This window comes from Erythrolamprus reginae, chromosome 3 (genome assembly GCF_031021105.1).
Source record: "Erythrolamprus reginae isolate rEryReg1 chromosome 3, rEryReg1.hap1, whole genome shotgun sequence".
Classification (NCBI taxonomy): domain Eukaryota; kingdom Metazoa; phylum Chordata; class Lepidosauria; order Squamata; family Dipsadidae; genus Erythrolamprus; species Erythrolamprus reginae.
Window position 1 is genome coordinate 229,492,578 of NC_091952.1, and position 25,273 is coordinate 229,517,850.

Consider the following 25,273-nt stretch of genomic DNA (forward strand, 5'->3'; position numbering starts at 1 on the left):
AACCAAATATAAGACATAAGATAAAATAAGACTGGTGGACCTTTTACAATAGAATGGATCTGGAAATATGGTCAATTAGTGAAGACTGCCTCCTCCCTGCAGCCAAATTTCAATTCAATTACACAAAGAAAAGACTGGTGATGTACACAGAATGGCAAGTCTACATTCAATTAATTCCACCTCTTAGACTCATACATAGGAAGATACGGTACTTTATAACAAGTAGATGCATTGATCAACTCAGTTTAGCAAACCAAGTAGTGATTACATTTAAGAAAGCATTTGCACATCATTAACACTGGACAATTTTAACTGGAAAGAGCTGGAATCTAAGAGCTCTTTCCCTTTATAAAGCTTATGTATGAAGAAAAATCCTTCCCCAATATGAAGCCTGGTTCTTGTACAGAGGTTCTGCTCCTCCAACATCAATAAAGCAGATGTGAAAGTCTTCTGGAGGAGAGAATGTAATTCAGAACAATGCAACATAAAATCGAAGTCTACAAGTGTGCCATGCATTGTAAAAAGCCCTTTGTTCTAAAGACAGAAGACAGTGAAATAGTACTCAGACATTTATTTCAGGTATGTAGTTTACACACTCCATTGAGCAAACAAAAAATAGCAAATATACAAATATCATAACAAGCATTATCAAATAATATATCTGACACTAGTGTTATAAGCTGATTAAAGAAAATAATCAAGGAGGCCAGAGAAGATGGCTGCGGCCCAAAACAACCTTCTTCTCATATGTTTTCAGTAGCACCATAATGGCAATACTTACAAAAAAAAATGCCTCATCCACACATACACACAAGAAACCAAATTATTGAAGGCTTCTATGCCAAAACCCCAAACCCTTTCTCTCTCTCTTGTAGGAGGGGCAGAGAGCATACATCATTATGACTTGTGTGGTAAACATTTAACAGTGCAGGCGCTTAAGTGAGCTTCAACTCGTGTTCAGCTGAACCATAGGAAGGACATGTGACACAACCCTCCCTGCAAACCAATCATTTTTTTAGAGCCCATTTTCAAAGATGTGCAAGCTCTGCACTGTGCTTTTTTTTTTCTGTGCATGTGATTTGCAAAATGATGTCAAAAAAGTTTATCTGCTAAAAGCCTGAGTGAATCTTTGGTAGGCTAATACTTCAGTATTATGAATCCTATTAATCTACCACAGTTAGTTGATTCGCTGCAGTTTTCCTCTAGATTCCAAGAAGGTGGCAACTGACAACATTCTGGAAAACTGAACAGTGAAATCATCAGACCAGGCACTTATAAACCCAGTCTTTTCCAAAGGCACGAAGAATTAAACAGCATAACTGAAGTCCCCTGGTGAAGGTGACTGCATCAGGTTCTCTACTATGATAACAAATTAACTGTCTTACATTGTACAAAAACTTTATACACCTTATATCGTAAACCTTCTATTTTGCTGTCAATTGCAAATATAATTAAATTACCCCCACTTTCTGATAAGGAGACGTCACTTTGCTACCTATTGTATATCAAGTACCAATTTCTTTTTAATTTAAAGTTATGCCATATGTCATAACCTTGCTTAAAGAATGTGTTTCAACATCACTTAACATAATGATATTCTTCTCCACATAAAATTATCAGAACTTCTTTTTTTTTTTGGTATGGTTTACAGCAACTCATTTTGACCAGAGGTTGGTTTTTCTGCTGTATACCTGAAATCCATACTGAGGTTTTATATGAAGCCTACAAGTGGCCAATTGTCCCCATTCAAGTTCACCAAATACAGACTTTCAGCAAAGTTATGGCAAAAATACAAAACATCAATATAATGTTTTATTGTAATGCACTTGTTATAATCTTCATGTCACTTCACATAGTTCCACGCAAGCCTTAATAGAGACATATATCCAAATGTAAGTTGCATTGAAGCCTTGCTTCTTAAAGTGGCCTGGCAAGGCTCTTTAGTGGTAAATACAATTCTGCAGCACACAACAGGCTTAAATCTCCGTCTGAAGGGAAGTGTTTAACTCCATAACCTGGGCCGAATGGTTGTTGTTTCTTTCTTTCAGTGTTTCACCAGTATTCACACCTGCATTATTGGAAGTCCCCTTGCAGGTGCATTCTTCAGCAATGTAACTCAGCTGGGGGGGAGCATCTGAATTTGGAGCAATTGGCATAAACAGCAAATTGCTCCCCTGGTGAGGAGAGTTTTCTAAGTGGTCATTTTCAACCTCTGGCAGAATGCTCACAGTATTAAAGCGGGTGTGGTAATCGCTGGAACCGTGGCTGCACGAGGTTTTCATACTCTCCAGATCAGAACAACTAAACTCGGAGAAATGACTTGAGTGAGAGTCAGCTACAGACGGGACACTATCACTGAGGGAGGGAGAGTCAAATTCACTGGAGTTGGTGCTTTGCTGCTCCAACAGCTGAGCATCCATGTCCTCTCTGGTTTCATTTATCTTCGTGCTATTCTTTTTTCTGAGTTTACCTTTGCATTTTTTCCCTGCTGACGATTCTTTGGACCACTTGGGGACACTTGATTTGTTATCAGACAAGCAGGTGGAAGTACTACCAGCGTTACTGCGGCCTGCAGCACAACCATCATCCACGCTGCTGCTCCCACTGTGGTGTCTGAATTTTGCAGGCTTCGATTCAATGTCGACTTGCACCTCCATGCTGCTACCATCTCTAATAAGAAAAAAGGATAACAGTTCTGCTTTACAGTAGAAAATCTGCCAACTCATTGCAAACAGCATTTAAAAATGCGTATGCAACAATTAATGCAAGGTTTGAAAAAATGTGTCCTATCTTGATAAGGATGATTCATCAACACTACTTTTAATATTTCTTTTACAGAAAGTATGTGGATTCTATATTCTAGATCTGATCAGATCAAGACAAAATTAAGAGTGTTGGTAATGACCTTTAAAGCCCTTCATGGCATTGGGCCAGAATACATCCGGAACAGCCTTCTACCGTACGAATCCCAGCGGCCGATTAGGTCCCACAGAGTTGGCCTTCTCCGGGTCCCGTCGACCAAACAATGTCGTTTGGCGGGCCCCAGGGGAAAAGCCTTCTCTGTGGCGGCCCCGGCCCTCTGGAATCAACTCCCCCCCGGAGATTAGAACGGCCCCCACCCTCCTTGTCTTTCGCAAGTTACTCAAGACCCACCTATATCGCCAGGCATGGGGGAATTAAGACATCTCCCCCAGGCTTTCTTATATTTTATGTTTGGATTGTATGTGTTGTATGGTTTTTAAATTGTTGGGGGTTTTTAATATAATTTTATTATTAGATTTGTTCCATTATTATACTGTTTTTATTATTGTTGTGAGCCGCCCCGAGTCTTCGGAGAGGGGCGGCATACAAATCTAATAAATTGAATTGAATTGAAGAGACTTTTAAATCCTGCTTTGGCTTCAGAAGTTGACACAGTTGAAATGTCCATACAATATGATATGAGATACCTAAACTTCTGCATGTTATTAGAATAGGCAAAATGCCTTTCTAGATATAAACACGCCAGATAAATTAAATTAAAAAAACAAAATATACTCTGAACTTGACATAGCTATTTATAACTTTTTACCACAATAATCTATCTGTTGGTATTAAGAGTCAACATCAACTTGATACCACAGAATCAATAATCGTATCAGAGGTTTCTTGCACAGCTTATAAATACTGATTTTACCAACTTAGTTCAAACTCACCTGTCCAATGGGGCATAGGAATTTATAATGGACCCAGCCATTGCTTTGGTGCTGGCATTGTCACTCACTGTTCCTAAGCTAACAGTGCCAGATTCGCCACTCAAACTGCATCTCTCCTTCTGCACATCTGCTTGGACTTCCAACCTTAGAGAAAATTTAGTATTAGCTCAATAAGTAACTTGCATTTTTCAATGTGATACATATTGAAATCTTTTAAATGTTTACCGGCCACCCAGTGAAGAATTCTCACAGCAAATTAAGTAAAACATCCCTTAATAAATAATAGTAATACATCCTAAAAAAGTTACATATAAGAAATAGCCAGAATTCCTTTCAAATAATAGGAGCAGTTAATTTCTAGTGTGGTAACATTTACAACCCAAGTTTTTTCTATTTACAACAATCTCATTTTCATGCAGAAGTGTTTTCTCTAAACCAGGGATCCCCAACTCCCAGCTCCCAGGCTTGAGCCTTTCAGACGTGGGCCAAGGTGGCAGGCAAGCGTACAGATGCAAGCAACAAACAAGAGTGTGCTCAGTGGGTGGGTGTGTCCATTGCGCACCTGGAACCATCCCCTCTTCCCTCTCGTCAGTTCACAAAGCTGAAAAGGTTGGGGAACTCTACCCTAAACCATAATCCAATACTAAACATAAAAGCCATATACTATATACTAGAATTCCTGTCTCTCCATACTTAACTGCTATCATTGGAATTGGAGTTCCTCTTTAATCCAACTAGAATTTAATTACTATTTTCAGAATGTATCCACAAATATTCAAAAGTTAGATATTAGAATTTACAACAATCAGCTTAAACATATTACAGTGGTACCTCTACCTATGAAGCCTCAACTTACGAACTTTTCTAGATTATAACAGGGTGCTCATGATTTTTTTGCCTCTTCTCAAGAACCATTTTCCACTTACAAACCCGAACCTCCGAAACTGTAACTGGAAAAGGCAGGGAGAAGCCTCCGTGGGGCCTCTCTAGGAATCTCCTGGGAGGAAACAGGGCTGAAAAAGGTGGGGAGAAGCCTCCGTGGGGCCTCTCTAGGAATCTCCTGGGAGGAAACAGGGCTTCCACCCTCCCTGTGGTTTCCCCAATCGCACACATCATTTGCTTTTACATTGAATCCTATGGGAAAAATTGCTTCTTCTTACAAACTTTTCTACTTAAGAACCTGGTCACGGAACGAATTTAGTTCCTAAGTAGAGGTACCACTGTATTTCATTGTTTATTACAGTTTATATATAACAAATAGTCAATTAGAGGTTTAACATTTGGAATGCATTATCTTACCGGTTGAAGCAGTTGACCATTGCACTTCCTGACAGGCTTCCTGTTATGCTAGCTCCAGCCAAGGCCATGGTGCTTGCTGTCTCACTCAGATTGTCTCGAATGGCTCCTATTCGGTCCATATGGCTGCCACTTGCACTTAGGCTTCCAGTCAATCCAACACTTTCTTCCCCTATACTCGGATTGTGACGTGCTTCTGCTACTGATGTAGTGTCTAAATTGAAAAGGGGAACATATCTTTTACTAAAGTTTCATATTATAGAAAGCTTTGCTTTTATGGAAACTCCAGTAATAAAAACTGTACTTATTTTTCAATTCTTCAGTAACTGATGAGGGAATGTTGGTCTGAGACCGATACAATTATGATAGAAAGAGAAAATGGTGTCATCTTTTGATGGTATAATGAGGAAATTATATAAAATAATCAAATTTTCTCGTGAAAAAGGAGTATGCCAATATAATGATCCTTAATATTTTCTAGTTCTATTCTTATACCAAATTGGTACTGGGAAATAATAAAATTGTTCTCCAGAACAGGTTGGATCAATTCTTGCTTTCTGTCAGGAAATTAACATTTCACCAGTTAACGTTATTTTATCGCACATTTTCAACCAAAAATTAGCAAATCAAAATCACAGCATGGCAAGTGACACTAATCCTGGTATTGAATCAATGGCATTGGAACATTAAGCGAAGAAACAGTATCTAGAAAACGATTTTATCTATTAACTTCTCTGATAAATTAATACAGGGAAAGTTTAAGGTATCATCAATAAAGGAGGGTATCCTTTGAGGCTGCTACAATAGATTAGATGAATGTGGATGATTGCATTAGGATAAATGAGGTTTTAAATTTTTTTAGTTTTTTGTAGTATTTTAATATTATATTTCTACACACTTGTATCTATTATGTTGTATGCCACCCTGAGTCGGTTGAGAAGGGCAGCATAGAAGTCTAGTAACCAAACCAATAATAGATTTTTTTTTTCCTGGTAAGTGTAGGATTATGCAAATCACTATAGAACATTTGCACAGACTGCAAATAAAAATGTGTCTGGATATTGACTATATTTGACAAATAGTGACTATTACTTCCTTCAAATATATTCTCAACGGTGTATGTAATGTATATATGAAACAACTTGGCTACCTGTGAATTATGGTCTATAGAAGCTTGTAACTGGTTATTAGGGCAGCAACTATCAAAAGCAAAAATATGCAAAATATTTCAAATTTAAAAGTCCTCATTTCAATGTTTGTTCTTATTTGGTAGGATAATAACAGCATAAGAATACTTCCTATGATATCAAAAACCTATTTTAAGATTGAAAATATTTTCAATTGAAAATGTTTTCTACATTTCTGCAGAAAGACCTCTGCAATTCTCCAAAACGCTTTTGTAGAGAGACATCCAGACAAACATGATAACTAAAGATCTTCTTTCTTACCTGCTGCTGCATTTGCTCCACTCACAGTTATATCATTTTCATCATCAAACTCTATTCTGACACCCTTCCCATTGCCAGCTGATACGCCACAACCTCCACTTCGACAGAGAGAAATGGGAACGACTCCATAGACATAAGCCAGCATGATAGGGACTCCAATACCTATAGGGAAACAAAGCATAACACTGGGATTGGCATATCTGTCTTTTTTTAGTGATCTTTGTCTATTTCGTATCTCCGTCGTTTAGCAAAGATAGAATAATAGAACAAAAAGGTAATTCTTATCATAGATATATGATTTTCATCATGGATACAACCCAATTGGGCAAATTTATTCAGGTCTCAAGAATTCATATTTACCCTGAGGTCTTTTGGTTCTCTATTCTTTTCAAGAGCAGTAAGGTCTGCATGCACAACCTGGCGGGCCCCAGGGGAAGAGCCTTCTCTGTGGCGGCCCCGGCCTTCTGGAACCAACTCCCCCCGGAGATTAGAACTGCCCCCACCCTCCCTGTCTTTCGTAAACTACTCAAGACTCATTTATACCGCCAGGTATGGGGGAGTTGAGATAGCTCTTCCCCCTAGGCCATTACAAGTTATGCATGGTATATTTGTGTGTATGTTTGGTTTTATAATAGGGGTTTTTAGTTGTTTTTTTATTATTGGATTGTACATGTTGTGTTTATTATTGTTGTTAGCCGCCCCGAGTCTGCGGATAGGGGCGGCATACAAATCCAATAAATTATTATTATTATTAATAATAATAATAATAATAATAATAATAATAATAATAATAATATATACGTGGTAGATAAATCCACAGTAACTGAATTTAAACATGCCTGGGATAAACATATATCCATCCTAAGATAAAATACAGAAAATAGTATAAGGGCAGACTAGATGGACCATGAGGTCTTTTTCTGCCGTCAGACTTCTAGGTTTCTATGTTTTTATTATTATTATTATTTTCATGGCGTTTGGGCTCATATTAATAAGGATACAGATTTAGATTTAAACACTACAAGACTCAACTTTTCCAAAGAGGATCCAATACAAATCCAATAAATAATAATAATAATAATAATAATAATAATTATTATTATTATTATTATTTTCATGGCGTTTGGGCTCATATTAATAAGGATACAGATTTAGATTTAAACACTACAAGACTCAACTTTTCCAAAGAGGATTCTACCAAACTTGCACTCGCTCCTTCTAGACCAGTTACCCCAAATCTGAGCTCTAGTGGCAGAACAGATGGGCTACTAGGTCTTAAGACTACTGTTGATAAATGTTGGATCTATGCAAAATAAGACCTCATGCCCTCATGCTATGGAGACCATCAAACACAGACTTAGTGTGTGATACTGAAACCTGGTTGGCCAGAGTTGGGAATGAGCCATGAGCTCTTGTGGGCCTCAATCATAATGCTGAGGTTGGGGAAGATTTTATGCAAATGTATTGACCACCCAACTCCAGTAACTCTAGATGGAGGTTTGTGACTGGTTATAAGTAAAAATGCATGAAACTTAGTTTCAGAGATAAGCTAGGGCTGGTTATACATGCCATCTTGGACTGATGTTGGAGCTCCCAGGGGTAAGGTGACTTAAACATGAGCAACTAGGGCAGTTTGTGAATTAATAGCTTCCACGGCCTTGTCATAAGTGCTTATAGTTCCAACACACATGGCAGGGTGAGGAGATGCTGGATTTATTTTTTCTTTGGAACAGGTAAGATGGAGGACACTGAAAACCTGTCCTTTCCCATGGTCAGATGACATCTTGGTCAATCATAACAAAGATAATGGGTTTATAAGAATGCTCCAACACAGGCAACTAATGAATCCAGAAAGTTTCCAAATGGCACATTATCTCCATTAGTTGGGGGGGAAATCAAAAGCAACGTGAGAAAATATTATTTTACTGAAAGAGTAGTAGATCCTTGGAACAAACTTCCAGCAAAAGTGGTTGGTAAATCCACAGTAACTGAATTTAAACATGCCTGGGATAAACATATATCCATTGTAAGATAAAATACAGGAAATAGTATAAGGGCAGACTAGATGGACCATGACGTCTTTTTCTGCCGTCAGTCTTCTGTGTTTCTATGTTTCCATAACAATTTAGTGGGCAGTTTGATCTCATGCCTGGTAATTTCTGGATTATAGAGACACCCACATTGCTGGATGACATTGAACTTATATCTTCCCTTTTCCATCTCAAGTAGTTCCTTACTTAAATGATTTGCTGAGGGAAATAAAATGATTGAAAAGGCACCTAGAATGACTGAATACAATCTAGAGTGGAAGCAGTTAACCACTAGTAAGAACTCACGTTCAAGCCTAGACAGGGATGACAGAGGTAAGCATTTATTGTTTTCTTTATTCATTGTGGCCATAAATTCTTGCATGGCAATTTTATTCATAATTACCCAGATCCTTCTTGGGAAGGATGGGTGGAGCAAAATGCCTGAAGACTCCTGGGATTAATTTAGAGGTTTTCTTGCAGATGTAGTAGCTTATGCCCTCTCTGTGGGTTTGATTCCATTGGGCAGAGTCCTCTATGATGAGCAAAGTAATTCCTCAGGATTTGATCTTGCGAAACATGATTAAGTTTCCTATAGAATGAGCCCTGAAATAGCTATGGCTCTCCTGGCTTCTTCAAGCTCCCAAGCAGGGCGTGTTAAAGCTTTATTTGTTAAAGCTTTCGTGACTGACTGTCTCCCTCAAGACGATTCTAGATTTTCTGGATTCAAGAGGTAGTTAGTGATACTTAGATTCTATACTGCCTGCATTGTCTCTTTAAGAAAGCTTTGCATTGTCTCCAAACTTCCCAGTCCAGGCATGAGACAGAAATTATATCAGTCACATTACGGGAATATTTCTGTTAGGACCTTGATGAGGGATGCTCCCTTCTTCCATGTTACTAATGGATTCTTCAGCAGCATTCAGCATTATTTAGTTTTTTTCTAGATCACCTATAAGAGCGGATACTATTTTTTAGTGGTTCCACTCCTGACAATGTGACAGTTTCAAATGGCAGTCATGGGGGAGAATGTTCTTGATCAGTCTAGTGTCTATATGCTCTACACCAAGTTATTTAATATCTAGTTTTTCATCAAACGCCATCACTCTGCTAAACAAATAATTCAATTCAATTTATTAGATTTGTATGCCGCCCCTCTCCGAAGACTCCCTAATTCCCTCAACACAGACTTTCTACTAAATCTGCACTTCTATTCTACTAGTTTTTCTCATCATTCCTATCATCCTTTTCCTCCCACTTAGGACTGTATGACTGTAACTTGTTGTTTGTATCCTAAGATTTTTATTAATATTGATTGTTTCTTCATTGCTTATTTGACAATCATTAAGTGTTGTACCACATGATTCTTGACAAATGTATCTTTTTCTTTTATGTACACTGAGAGCATATGCACCAAATTCCTTGTGTGTCCAATCACCCTTGGGCAATAAAATTCTATGCTATTCTATTCTATCTGTATGAAACTACTATGAAACAGATCATTCATCCATTTTTGGTGAGGAGTAGTCAGTATGTAGATAGAAATGCCACAGAAATCCTAAATCAATAATTAGAAGCTGTTAGGATGAGGTAAGGTGGAATTCCTGTGGGTCACCTGAAAACTTTGTTTCCTTTGAAAGAAGTAATTCATACCTCAGATTTTCTTGAACTCGGAGTTATTGCTTAAAATGTAGGTGTACAGTAGTCCCTCACCTATCGCTGGTGTTACGTTCCAGACCTGGCCGCGATAGGTGAAATCCGCGATGGGGAATTTATCGACTGATAGTACTTATTTAAGTATTTATATTGTAATTGTTTGGTAAGTTTTCATTGTTTTAAGTGTTTATAAACCCTTCCCACACAGTATTTATTTTAGATACAGTATTTAAATACAGTATTTACAATTTTAGAATTATTTTTTTTGTGAAAAACCTGCCGATCCAGTTCGGTGGGCTGTTTAAATCTGCCGATCGACTTCCTCAGAAACCCGCGATGAAGTAAAGCCGCAGTAGGTGAAGGGCGGTATAGCGAGGGACTACTGTAATCTGTGACCAAGAGGGACTTTGTCCTGTTCTACATGGCATGATAGTTACATCCTTACCTAAAGTAAGATGACTTCGCAATGGTAATTCATAACACAATCACCATCCAGGTGGACTATTAAAGCTAACTTTACAAGTGCATATAATAGAGAAGGCAGAATGCTAGTAAAACAACGCTGCTATTAAGAGGTAACTTTTAGCCCTACACGGCAGCACTGGGATACAACTAGACATCTTCCTAATATGAATTTCACTTGTCTGGTCTGAACTTCTGGGGAGATCCTGTTAAGTGTCCATCACCCATTTGAACCCTTTTTGGAATTCCCCACAATTTTGGAACATCTTCCACCAAGCCACAGCCATAATTGGGTTCTTTACTCTTTTCATTTTGCAAGGAACCATTTTATTCTACAGTCTCTTTTGTTCTTATTAATGATGACTGACCCTAGTTAGGATGCTGCTCTTGTTCTCGTATTTGCTGCTGGTTTCTTAGACACCCAAAGTACCTGCTGATAGTGGTAATGGGCAAATATAATTAAATAAACAAGCAAACTTTAGAGGAAGAACTCCATTTTTCAAATTATTCAAATACAAACTGTTAAAAAATAGTCTCACTGCTAGTCTTGGATTACTCATCAATAATATTGTTTTAGTAAAAGTTTAGTAAAACATAATGGTTTTAATGTAAATGTAGCATACTGAAGAAAAAAAGATATTCCTAGCCTTGGTCAAAAATTATACTTACCCACAGTGACTGCAGCTACAACTGGTGAAACAATTACAGATAAGGTTACACCACCTGCAATGGCTAAGTTCCTCTTATGCTTTGACATGTCTTTGCCTTCATAGCGATTATGAATCTTTATAAGAAAGAGGAAAAATGAGCATATTTTAGGGTAAATCCTATTTAATAACTGGTAGAAGAAATTATATACAGGGGTGATCAAAATTATCTTTATCTATTTACTTCCCATTTTTAAGTTAATGCGTTTAAAGATACCATTGTATTAATCAAACAAGATGAGTAAACAAAGCAATGTAAAAAATCTGTTTTGGATTTCTTTTGCTTTCCTGTATAAACTTTCCTCTGCTATGTTGGTTTTCAGTCTTTGGTTAGTTCTTCCCTCGAGGTCTCTTGACCCAACAATACTAGAATCACTGGTCAGAAATGGATAGTAAATTCCTTTAATTTAGATTCCAGTCCGAATCCAGAAATTTGAATTCACATATGTCTTTATATTATAGTTATGAAACACTATGCCATAAATGTTCAATTATATGGTTGGTATCCGGATTCAAATCTCATCTTTATCTCTAATATATTGGGAAATCACTTTTCTTTGTGGAAAACGGACTAGAAAGACCCTGATTGAAAACATTTTGTAACCAGAGAGAATTTTATGGGAATCATTTTGTATTGGTAGCTAAGAAAGTCGTTCGTTTTCCATGAAAACTGACAAGCTTGCAATTGACTGACCTCTCTACAGTTTTTACTGCAAGAACTTTTTTTTATGGTAAGCTATAAAGTTATGTCACAGCATAGTCATAACGTGACTCCCATTAAAATAAAATAAACTATGCATATTATCAGAGGGGCAATGAGATGGTATGATAAGCCTCCCTAGATAAGAAACAAAAGATTTGGAACCACCACTGGAAAAGAATTCATCCATGCATGGATGGATAGGTTGATACTCCAGAGGAAAAATATATTTAAAAAACATATGAAAAAAATACTTTAATAAACAGAGTATAATATTAGTGGAATAACAAGCAAGTCCCATTGAAAAACATGTAAATTTCAAAAGCAATTCAATTATCTTACCTTACGTCCCACATACACAGGAATTCCAATAATCATTGCTGGAATAGCAATGCCTGCTATTAAGGCAATTCCTACAGGTGCACCTACAAGTGTCCCCAGTTGCCAAAGAATTTTCTTCTTCCGACTCCATGGCTTTTTCCCCCAGAATGTACAGCCTGATGGACTGAGAATTTTCCATACATAAGATATCAGTGAACAGTCTTCAGTAATCAAATCCTTTAATTTAATTATTACTAAACCATACACTAACGCGTGAATATCCAGTACCATCTTGATAAATACAGTCTCAGCAAACAGCGTTTTTAAAAGAGGGACATCAAATCCTTCTTTTTTTATGACAGATACATCAGTTCCAAAATTCAACCCAACGGTACATTTTTTAGTCTCATCAGTCTTCTTCTATCTGGTGCCCAAAGACACAGGAATTGCAATTTACAACACTCTCAACCAATATTAGGCAGGGTGGTTTCCAAACTAACTAAATAAAATCTCTTTATACCTGGATAGTTAGTTGAGATTTGATTCTTAAAATTTAACCAATAAATAAGTAGCACATTCTCAACTAATCCTCAAAATTTCTAACGCTGCTTGTTGAGAGATTAGATAGGGTGGGAAGAAAGGGCCCCAGTCAGTGTTTACTCCTGGCAATCGCCTGGACTAATTTTTGCAGTTTTTTAGGGACAATTTCTGGAAGTGATTTGCCATTGCCTCCTTCTTGGGGCTAAGAATAAATGACTGGCTCAGGTTCATCCAGCTGGCTTTGTGCCTATGATAGAAACAGAGGTCATATCCTCTTATTTTTTAGCCCACTGTCCACTCGACCAAACTGGCTCTACCACACAATCTCAACATTGTCATAGTCTGTTAACAAGAATGACTAATTTGCAAAAGATTTCTCTGAACAGGAATTCAAAGGGAAGTGACATACAGTATTCCCCTGCAGGAAGTTATTTGCGTATATTCTGCTATAAATAGATGGGTCTTTCCGCATTTGCTCATCATACTATACAGCCCTTTAATACACACAAAATCCTCCAAACCACCATACTTCATTTTACTAAATGTCTATGCAAAAAAGATTAAGAGATTCAGAGGACCTTGCCCTTTTGCACTTCCCTGCAGGCTGTTAGAAACCTGGCTTTTCCCTCCAGGCATTAGGGAGAGGATATTAGAAGAACCCATTATACGTAAATCTTCCTATCAGTCTGACAAAAATGGAATCTACCAATGTTTTAAACAAATATGTTGCCTCTGTATTTTTTTCTCAGTACTGAATTATTTTAACCTTAGTAATCGGGTTGCTCTGGGAGGGAAGCAGTAAATTTATTGTTAGTTGCCTGGAGTTATGTATTAAACTGGGGAGCAACAAAGGTTTTCTTGATCTAACTTCAGAAAAATAGCAGTTTTGAACTAACCTAGCATGGCTTCTATTACAAATTAGAATAAAAAGCATGTTAAACTTCCGTTACCAGGGGGGAAAAATCCTACTATCATGTTTCACCAAAAATAAGGCCCTGTCCTACGTTTTTTTGAGCCCTGAAATAAGTGCTTGGCCTTATTGCATACACTCAAAAGCCCGATTGAGCTTATTACCAGGAGATGTCTTATTTTGGGGAAAATAGGGTATTTCCCATACATACCTTAAATAATGCAAATCTGAGATCTCCTTCATGCACAGCCAACAGAATTCACAGCCACAGACAGCACATGTCATGTGATTGCAACTTCCATCGTTCATCTTTATGATATAAGCAGCACAGCGGGGGCATGGCTTTATGTCATCAGCTGTTTAAAATAAAGAGGTACAATACCAATGTTGCTTCCAAGAAAAATAAAATGAAAAGTATATCATGTCTGAAATTCAACAAACACCCAGTACAGAAAGATAATTAAGTACTGTATATCTAAGTAAAACTTTAACGTGAACATTACACAGAACTTATTCTGCTTTAAAATAATACTAATAAAATAATAATCATTTGATCCAAACCTGGTCTGATGAGGTTTCTTTATATTCAATGTAAAAGCATAAAATGCATACTATCATAGATAATATAGCTCAAGTTGTAAAATGATAGTGCAAGCATAAAAAAACCCTCTTTAAAAACAATTTTTAAAATCCTTCCCATTCTATATTTAATCAGGCCATACGGTACCAATGATATTCTTTTCAGTTTGGGTTATTTCCCATCTTTCAGAGTACTTATTTTCTTCATAGGGGAAAAAGCAAAACATTTTCTCAATGACTTATTTCTTTTTTCTTCATAAGGAACTTTTGCTGAGTTATATGCAAAGTAACTACTCCTCTTTTCATGTTCTAAGAGGCGGGACTATAAACAGAACAAGGGCTTAGATTAGAAGTCTTCATGTCAGTGGTTTCCTATCTTAGCTATAAGAGACTCTATCTCTTCAAATTCCAGTTAAATCAATATTCTTATAGTTTAAAACAATTCATGCCTCCATAACAAAAAAACTAAGCTAGGACATTAATAAACCATAATTTTCTAGATTCGCATGACCTAATAAATAAAGAATGCAAAAAGAATGGGCTGATATCCATATCACTCCACTATAACTTGGCTTTCTTTTCAAATTCTGGCAGAATTTGAAGGACAAAGGCAATGCCTTAAGCCTTCCAGTTATTTAAGGCAGTGTTTCCCAACCTTGGCAACTTGAAAATATCTGGATTTCAACTCCCAGAATTCCCCAGCCAGCATTCGCTGGCTGGGGAATTCTAGGAGTTGAAGTCCAAATATCTTCAAGTTGCCAAGGTTGGGAAACACTGATTTAAGGCACATGTTTTAAGGCTCAAAGCCTCCTATCAAGTAGAATCTTTGTTTTTTTCCCCAACATCTTAATATAATGATTACTAATATGCTGTGCAAAATTTAGGGGTGCTTGGGAGCCAACATAAACTTTGCAATCTTGTTCTGAATCAGAAAGTATTATTTTATAATTCTTCATGCTGGATCTATGCAACATGATAAGTCAAAACTAAGCAAACACATATTTTATCCAAACATCTGGACTCAGCCAGTGTATGGTATGTTACTAGACACTTCAAACCAAAAGTTCTATCAGTAATCAGATCTTTTCACTGATTGCATAAGCTAATTATGTTCACTATATGCCAAACACTAGCAGCACATTGTTTCAGTACATTCTACACAACTATACAATTTTGCACTAATATCAACATACTGAAGAAAATATTTCAGATCTTCCTTTTTTCAGTATCAGTAACTGATGAGTAATCTACCAACTCAAGATGTGATATAAAAATATTTCTAACATTTAGATTGAAAAAATAAATACCTGCAGCTCCAGACTCCTGACTATAGCTAATGGATGAAGAACGAATTGTTCGTAAACGTAGACTTTGCGCTCTTTCCTGACGAGCAGCATCACAAGTCTGGTTAGGATGCCAAATCTGCTTACAGTGGTAGCAAAATTCAGTTCCACAGCCTTCACGCCCACACATAAGTTTTGGACAGCTTGCACAGCCGAAAGCAATGACTGCATACCTTAAAAATTCAAAAATAGATGGAAGAGTATTTATTCTCTGTTCTAAGATAAAGCCTCCCTCAAGTTACTCTAGAAGTCTGGCAATTATGTGGTCAGATCCATGTTTTCTTGGCAACAATGTAGAAATAGTCATGAACTGCCTTCTTCTAAGATTCCATCCCCATCCCCCAAATTCCTAGTTTTTTCCAAGCCTGGAATTCTTTTGTAGTCTCTTATCAAAGTACTAACTAATTTTTTTTCTTTACTGGAAGACAGCATTAAGTCAATCAGATATTATCATATGCTGCGACTTTCTCAGTTCTATATAGTGCCAATTTAAATAGCAGAGTTGCTATTATGAAACATCATCTTTTATAAAAGTAAAAGCACAATAGTATTTAGAGAGCTCTAATTTATCTCATAGGATATATATTTTGGGGGCTCAGGTTGTTGGGTGCAATATGCTGACACTGTAAACTGCTTAGAGGACTGTAAAGCACTAGGAAGCGGCATATAAATCTAAGTGCTTATTGTTATTGGTATTTTAGGTCTCTATGGTAGAATTCAGCAAACTTCTACATCATTGTGCTATTCTTGCAAGATTAAATTATTGTTTCTCTTATGGCTACGATCAATCCTTGGGAGTTTCAATTACCAAACACCCTTCCGGTCATGTGATTGCAATCTGTTTGCGTTTACAGTATGACCAGTTGACAAGGGCCTTGTAGTCCTATGATTGCAATCTGCTGATTTCCCTAGAAAGTCTCTCCCATCCACATACCCTCCCATAGGCCTTCTGCTTGTCCCAGCCAAGCACTCTTACACACACCCTTTCTGATGCCCTTGCACCCACCCTGGGCTACACAGCATCTCTTGTATACTCCTCACACCTTCACCAACTTACGTGGCACGTCTCATGCCCTCTCACAAAAGCATTCACCTTCTCCAACTCACACGGTACCTCTCACTCACCCACTGATATCCTCTTGGACTCACGTCCCTTGCACACCTCGTCCCATCAGCCCTGACTCTTCCCCTCACCTTCCACCCCATCGCTGATTGTGCTGCATCACTTGTGCATTTCCTTGCACCCCTATGCTCCTTCCCCCATTCAGCAGCAGCCATTGATCTACTGGCAGGCCTGGGACATGCTGCCAGCTTCCTCACTATTTTGTGTGCCTTAGGTTTGCAATCACTGCTATAATGCCTTTCAAATGTAATTGCCGTAGCCAGTCTCAAAATGTACAGTTTATTATTTTCTTTGCTATTTAGTTGCAACAATATGTAAACATGTTTAATATTTAAATACAGTGATACCTTGGTCTTACAAACTTAATTGGTTCCAGGACGAGGTTCTTAAGGTGAAAAGTTTGTAAGACGAAACAATGTTTCCCATAGGAATCAATGGAAAAGCGATTAATGCGTGCAAGCCCAAAATTCACCTTTTGCCAGCTGAAGCGCCCGTTTTTGCGCTGCTGGGATTCCCCTGAGGCTCCCCTTCCATGGGAAACCCCACCTCCGGACTTCTGTGTTTTTGCGATGCTGCAGGGGAATCCCAGCAGGGGAATCGCAGCATCGCAAAAACAAGCGCTTCGCTGGCAACGGAAGAGGTGGGGTTTCCCAGCGAAGAGAGCCTCAGTGAAATTGTAGCATCGCAAAAACACCAAAGTCCTCGAAACCCCACCTCCGGACCTCTGTGTTTTTGCATTGCTGCGATTTCACTGAGGCTCTCTTCGCTGGGAAACCCCACCTCCAGACTTCCGTTGCCAGCGAAGCGACGTTTTTTGCACTGCTGGGATTCACCTGCAGCATCACAAAAATACGGAAGTCCAGAGGTGGGGTTTCCCATAGAGGGGAGCGTCAGGAGAATCCCAAGCAGTGCAAAAACGGGTGCTTCGCTGGCAACAGAAGTCCGGAGGTGGGGCATCCCAGCGGCAGTGGTGGGTTTGTAAGGTGAAAATAGTTTGTAAGAAGAGGCAAAAAAATCTTAAACACCGGGTTTGTATCTCGAAGTTTGTATGACGAGGTGTTTGCAAGACGAGGTAGCACTGTACATTCCTCCGATACTAAGCAAAAAGTAGATTTTGCTCACTTAAATTTTATTCCGATCTAACAGTTGACTCGTGTAATATGAAAAAGTTTGTTGCTAATTATAATTATACCAACTTTCATGATTTATATTCACAAAACTCTTAATATTTTGCTATTAAAAAATAAAAAAATGTGAAGTTAAAAGTGTTTAAGCACTAAGGGTAAGCTAGAATTCTACACAGGTTAGAAGGTGGGTTGATACAGAAGAATGGGGCCACCTATTCAGGAGGATATGAAGTACAGGAGATCCCTTTCTATGAGCTTAACATACAAAGGCCTTCTTCCCGAACACAAAAAGTTAATAATCTGGGTGAAAAACTACCTACTTTGGAGGATGCATTAAAACTACCTACTTTGGAGGATGCGTTAAAACTTAACAACCCCTTTTAATATTTTGCAGCGTGAAGCGCTAGCACTTGAGAAGATGGCAGTAGTAGAATCTGGGAGATTTTCTTAATTCTCTAATCTTTCTTAACAGCAAACTACTTTTGAATGTCAAAAGGAAGAAACAAAAACCTCAAATACAGTACATGATAAAAACATTCTGGTAAACAAGAGATTATATAAAAGCAATTTGATAATAAAGAAAGTATAAAATAGAGCTCTGGGTACAAAAACACATCACTTACCCACAGTCTGGAGCAGGGCACCACCTACAATCAGGGTCTGCAACAAGCCACCGTCTAAGCATAAACTCTTCATATTTTTCCATCAAGATGTCATCATTTAAAATTAATCGAATATCATGGGGATTAAATCGCTCAGAGCATTCTGGACAGCTGATATTAACTCTGCTCTCTGAGATTTCTATCCGGAGATACTGACGCAAGCAATCCACACAAGATCTATGGTGACAAGTCATTATTTCTGGAAATCTCTCCTTAGAGTGCCGCAAAAAGCACAAGGGACATTCTATGAAGTCTCCCGTCTGCTTACTACAGATGGCTGTTCCACTGTCTGATGACATATAGGCAGATAAAATAGAGTTCTTGTCTGGGCATACTTCTGAGTGTATAGTTTCAATACTTGCAATCCCATCGACGCCACCATTTACATCCTTGGCTTTATGTTTCGTATCTCTTTTCCTTCGAAAAAAAGATCCCAGTGAAATCCTTCTTTTCTTTGGTGCCTTTTTAATGGAAGGCAAGCTTACAGAGGAGGCAGTAGATTGAAGGTCCCTATCAGATCCCATTTGCCTATGTAAACTCATGGCTGCAACATTCATCAGAAATGGATCAAAGAATACACGCAGCTATGACCATTTTAAAGGCAAAAACACTATTGAAAAGCAGCATATTTAAGTCACAGAAGGAAAAGTAGATTAAGTCTTGTTATGCATTGTCAGATCTTGTTCATCCAGAAAAGTCTTCACAATATGTAATCCACCCCAAAATGCTCCTCAGCAATTCTGGAAGAGATAGAAGAGAAACGTAAAAAAATGAAGCCCCGTTTATTCAGATTCACTCTTATTGCAAAGGACTGGTATTAGTCTGCGTATTCATTTTACAATTACCTAATCCTCCACCCCACCTTGTTTGCTTCATCCACCTGTTGCATTTCTGTCAATTAGCAAGTAAATGAATTTTCCAGATTCTCAGTTGTAATTTTAAAAGGGGAAAAAAAACGATAGTCAGGGGAAAACATATGTAGGTACTATTCTATTTTGTAAGAAAGGGTTGCTCTCATTTTTCAAGATTTTTAACTAGTGAATTGCCAATCCTAAAATTGATACTATCAGAAGAAGAAACAAATCCAGACAGATGTTTCTTAAACTTTACTCAATGGGAAATATTTGCAGCACCAATTAAAAATTAAAATCCAGTGTTCTGGTGATAGGTCTAAAGACATCTTTCAAGATTTCTGTTGGAGTAATGGCACCAATGCAGTATTCTTGGTAACAGTATGAAAGTGGGTTGCCACAGCTTTCTCACCAAAACTTAAAACAATGGGATCAAGTTTGGTTCAAGCCAGAAAATGAATATTTGGGAGGGGATCTCTTAATGTGTTATGACAGGCAGTTGAGCAATGGGCCAGAAGACTAGTAGCTGTTTCAATCTAACCCCTCTATAACCAGCTTAACCCATCACTTGGGCAAAAACAGAGCATATGTAGCTTATCTTTCATTTACCAGCACCCACATATAAACAAACACTTAGATGCAAGGCAAAGGGAAGCCAGAAACAAACATGGTGACACAAACAGAGAAACAGAATAAAATACAGATGCATTTGATAAAGAATATGGAAAGAATTCCAGAAATTGTGCCCTGCATTGCATAGAGTTTTTGACAATATAATATTGTTAGGTGCTTCTTTCTTGAAAGATTTTCCACAAACTTACACACAATAATATGCATATATTTAGTTTCTGCTTGTGGTTTTTCAGATCAAAGCTTCATTATAAAGAAAAAGAGATGAACAGGAAATCAACTTAATAGTGACATTTAAAATGTCACTATATAGAGGGGGGGGGATTAAACTACTGATTTCTTTTATTACTCCTTCCAAACCAAAACCAAAAATGTACAGCTATGAATTTTTGAGGAGCAAACATTTAGTTTAATTTCCCACATATGGAGGAAGGAAAGCAATTTAGAAATTCTGAGAAAGATACAATATGTTTCATTTAAAACAGTAATTAACCTTTATTTCTCACAACTAAAACAGACAGAAAATATTTCCCTGAACTAATAAATTCCTTTAAAAAGTCAAATTTCCAAATAGGTCATTTGTTGCAGTAGCAGTAATTGAAGTTCAGAAATAAAGGGAGGAGACTATCATAATACCGTACATCCTTCCTAAGTTATACTATAGCCAGGAAATTAAAAAGGCAGTAACAGATCAATCATACCTTGTGCAATTAGAAACTAATTAAGAAATTAGATTCAACATGGGAGAACATGTCCATTACCGGCAACGCAATTGGTCATTTATTTTAAGCATGGAAGCCATGAGGCTTATTATACAGGTAGTCAAACAAGCCTGAATCAGATCAAAATCTTAGGATAGATCAAAAAGGACAGACACAATTTAAAGATATTTACTTTTTAAATAGTGTTATAAAACATGAATCTTGTCAATATTAGTCCCCATTTCAGTTAGAAGACTGTAAATTCAAACCAATGTCAATATTGAGAAATTAATACAGGCAAAAGAACAGGGTGCAAAATTCCAAACCATTATTTAACTCAACAATCACAAAAAGGAACATGATAGACACCTACATCAAATAACTAAACCATGGATAGTAAAATAACATAAATGCTTGCACATTAATGGAAACTGTTCAATAATAATTATATCCAATGGATTATAGGTTATGAAATAAAATGTCCCTGTGATGTCATATATTCTTTTTAGGGAAAAAAACATAATTCCCCCCTCCTTAGAGAAAAAAAATTAAGCAGAAAGTAATTGGATATTATGTTCCTATTTGTTGAATTCAAACAAATAATACAATGAAATATTCTTCTCAAAATAAAGTTTGTTTCAAAATGGTAGACAAATCAAATGTTATACAAATGCAACAGAATTTCCTTCTCTCCTACCAAATCATCCAACTTTGTTCCAAAATGAGAATATGTTTTGAATTGGAGCCAGTGGGTGCAATTTACAGAATGCAATTAACCTATGATTCTTTTTTACAGCATTCTACTTCAGTATATTTGCTAAAGTGATTTTAAAATTTAAAATGGTGATCTCTATTCTCTTAAAAATCTAAGACAATTATACTATGTGCAACTCTTTGAATTTTTAAAAATTTTACATAGCCCAGATTCTTTTAAACAGTTGAAAAATCCTTTGAACAATTCAACTGGACAGTTGAATTGACAGTACAGTGACACCTTGTCTTACGAACCCTTCTTCATACAAACTTTTTTGTGATATGAACCCGGTGTTTAAGATTTTTTGTCTCTTCTTCCGAACTATTTTCATCTTACGAACCCGAGCTGCCGCTGCTGCTAGGATGCCCCAAAGCGCTGGGTTTTCCCTGGGAATCCCCGCCTCCGGTCTTCCGTTCCCAGCCAATGCGCCCGTTCTTGCATTGCTGGGATTTCCCTGAGGATCCCCTTGCTGGGATTCCCTTTGTTTTTTGAATCCCAGCGACAAACTCCCCCCTTCCAAATGAGCACAGTGGGGTGGACAAAAACGGGAGGCAGGGATTCATGGAGCTCAAGGGAGAAGAAAGGTGTGGGGGAGATGAGCAGTGGCGGGGACAAAAACAGGAGGCAGGGACTCATGGAGCTCAACAGAGGAGAAAGGTGTGGGGGAGATGAGCAGAGTGGGGGGGACAAAAACAGGAGGCAGGGACTCATGGATCTCAAGAGAGGAGAAAGTTGTGGGGGAGATGAGCAGAGTGGGGGGGACAAAAACGGGAGGCAGAGACTCATGGAGCTCAAGAGAGGAGAAAGGTGTGGGGGAGATGAGCAGTGGCGGGGACAAAAACAGGAGGCAGGGACTCATGGAGCTCAACAGAGGAGAAAGGTGTGGGGGAGATGAGCAGAGTGGGGGGGACAAAAACAGGAGGCAGGGACTCATGGATCTCAAGAGAGGAGAAAGTTGTGGGGGAGATGAGCAGAGTGGGGGGGACAAAAACGGGAGGCAGAGACTCATGGAGCTCAAGAGAGGAGAAAGATGTGGGGGAGGTGAGCAGAGTGGGGGGGACAAAAACGGGAGGCACGGACTCATGGAACTCAAAAGAGGAGAAAGGTGTGAGGGAAATGAGCACAGTGGGGTGGACAGAAACTGGAGGCAAAGACTCATGGAGCTCAAGAGAGGCTCTTTTTGCCTTGCTTCGTTGGGACTGCCACCTCTTGCCACCTCTCGCTGTCCCTTCCACCACTCCGTTTGCCTCAGCTTCGTCTGCTGGCAGCTTTTTTTTTTAAAGCCTTAATATTTTGGATTTTCCTGATGGGCTTGCACGCATTATTCGCTGTTACATTGATTCCTAAGGGAAATATTGTTTCATCTTACAAACTTTTCTTCTTACGAACCTCGTCACGGAACGAATTAAGTTCGTAAGACGAGGTACCACTGTACTCATAAAAGAGTACCTAGATAAACAGCCTGAAATCATCATACACAATAGAATTCTATAAATAGCTAAACCGTTACTTGGGCAGTATAGATAGACCAAAGAAACAGTTTTCAGTGGTACGTAATGATCCTTTGGCTAATATGAACTCAGGTTATTTCATACAGTGGTACCTCGAGATACGAGTTTAATTCGTTCCGGACCTGCGCTCTTAAGTCGAGCAGCTCTTATCTCGAACGACTTTTCCCCATAGGAATTAATGTAAATAATTTTAATTGGTTCCAGCCCTCAAAAAACTCACAAAGTTAGTCTAAATTATGCAAAAAGACATTGCAAGAATAAATGTAACTTTACTTATTAATAAGATGATAAGCTGAGAGCTTTCCTTCCCTTCCTCTTTTTACCCAAAACAATCAACATGGCAAACTTTTATTTTTATTCATTAAACTGTAGTTATTTATTCAACTTCACTGCCACCCAATCCTGTAGAGGGAGGAAAGAAGGGAGGAAGGAAAAGGAAAGCAAGAAATGGAGGGAGGAAAGGAAGGAAGGAAAGAAAGAAAGGAAGGAAGAAAGAAAGGAAGAAAGAAAGGGTGAAGGGACAGGAACAGAGGAAGGAAGCAAGGAAACTTATGAAAGGGGAGAGTAACTTCACTGCCACCCAATCCTGTAGAGGGAGGAAAGAAGGGAGGAAGGAAAAGGAAAGCAAGAAATAGAGGAAGGGAAGGTAAAAGAGAGAAAGAAAAAGAGCAAGAAAGAAAGCAAGCAAGAGAGAAAGAAAATGAAAGAGAAATAAAAATAGAGAGGGAGAATGAAAGAAATGGAAGGAGGGAAGGAAGGAGAGAAAGAAAGAGAAAGAAAGAAAGCAAGAGAAAGAAAGAAAGAAAGAAAGAGAAAGAAAAAAGAATGAAAGAGCAAGAGAGCAAGAGAGAAAAAGAAAGAGAGAAAGAAAGAAAGAAAGAAAGGCAACTTCAAAGAAAGGCTCACTGAGCATCTCTCACTCTCTCTCTCTTTCTATCCCTCTCTCTTTCTCTCCCCCCTTTCCCTCTCTCTTTCTCTCTCTCCCTCTCTCTTTCTCTCCCCCCTCTCCCCCCTTTCCCTCTCCCCCCCCAGGCCGGCAGCGATGTTTTAAAACAGCCGCGCCGTTTGCGAGCTAACTCCTGAGGTGCGGAAGTTCGCCTTTGGCGTTTGGGCCACTCGGAATGTGAAATTCAAAACAGCGTTCGGATCCCCCCACCCCCAGCAGAAGCCAAGGACCCCCAGAGTGGGGCGGCAGGGGAGGCGACCGCCTCTCCACTCACCAAGTGCCGGGATACGAGCCGAGAAGAGCCGGGCTGGCTTACTTTCCTTCCTTCCCGCGCTGATGCAGAGCCACTCGAACAAAGCGTCACGCCCCCCTGACGCTTTTGGCGGCAAAAGAGCCCAGCGTCGCTTCGGAAGCCGCCGAAAGCATCAGAGGGGCGCGACGCTTTGTTCGAGTGGCTCTGCATCAGCGCGGGAAGGAAGGAAAGTAAGCCAGCCCGGCTCTTCTCGGCTCGTATCACGGAGAGGGGCGGCATACAAATCCAAGTAATAAATAAAATAAAATAAAAAAAATGTCTCTCCTCTCCCAGCTCTTATCTCGAGTAGCTCTTAAGTCGAGCAGCTCTTATGTCGGGGTTCCACTGTATTAGGATACTCTTGAATTACAATATAGAAAGCTTTTGCGAGCTCTTCTGCCAGATATTATTTTTTTAAAAAATGTTGCGTTATTAAATTGCAACTTAAGAAACCCTCAACACCCACCTATTATAAAGCAAAAAATATTATTTTTTAAAAAAGAATGAAGCAAGTACTGTACAGTATTTCATTTACGGAATTTTCTCGTGAGGGAGGTCAGCTCTATTCCTACTAACTTGATTCTGTCTTTGATGTTAATATTAGTCTTGCAGAATTCTAGAATTAGAATGTTCCTTAGAGGCTATCTAATCTAACCCCATGATCGGAGAAAGACACTAAACATCTCTGAGAGACGATTATCCAACTTGTTCAAAGACCTCTAGTGAACTTTCATGTATAGCCTCTTCCACTGGCTTGTATAGACAAAACATATGCTTCTTCATGATGCTATTATTGTGGCTTGTTTAAATAATGCTTTGTTTTTATTTGTGTTTTTCTGTATTGCTGATTTGTTAGTTCTTGTTAAATTGCTAAATTACTAATAATAATGTACCTCAATTATTATATGACACAGGTTACTGCTGTAAAAGTACATGTTTACCTTTTCAATGCATCTACTATTAGTCTACTATTAACATCAGATGTTGCTACA

General features: G+C 38.4%; 1 protein-coding gene across 4 annotated transcripts in view; it reads right to left on the bottom strand.

The window, feature by feature from the left end:
• Nucleotides 1-556: 556 nt before the first annotated feature.
• Nucleotides 557-25,273, bottom strand: part of RNF19A (ring finger protein 19A, RBR E3 ubiquitin protein ligase) — a 39,509-nt gene continuing 14,792 nt past the window's right edge. For all 4 annotated transcript variants that reach the window (XM_070748127.1, XM_070748128.1, XM_070748129.1 and 1 more), the window contains 9 exons: nucleotides 18,558-19,336; nucleotides 15,649-15,857; nucleotides 13,974-14,118; nucleotides 12,334-12,496; nucleotides 11,254-11,368; nucleotides 6,440-6,601; nucleotides 4,995-5,205; nucleotides 3,696-3,839; nucleotides 557-2,670 (listed from right to left, as the gene is read on the bottom strand). In XM_070748127.1, the coding sequence (XP_070604228.1) occupies nucleotides 1,977-2,670; nucleotides 3,696-3,839; nucleotides 4,995-5,205; nucleotides 6,440-6,601; nucleotides 11,254-11,368; nucleotides 12,334-12,496; nucleotides 13,974-14,118; nucleotides 15,649-15,857; nucleotides 18,558-19,153 (2,439 nt within the window). In that variant the 5' untranslated portion in view covers nucleotides 19,154-19,336 and the 3' untranslated portion in view covers nucleotides 557-1,976. The remainder of the gene's footprint in view (nucleotides 2,671-3,695; nucleotides 3,840-4,994; nucleotides 5,206-6,439; nucleotides 6,602-11,253; nucleotides 11,369-12,333; nucleotides 12,497-13,973; nucleotides 14,119-15,648; nucleotides 15,858-18,557; nucleotides 19,337-25,273) is intronic.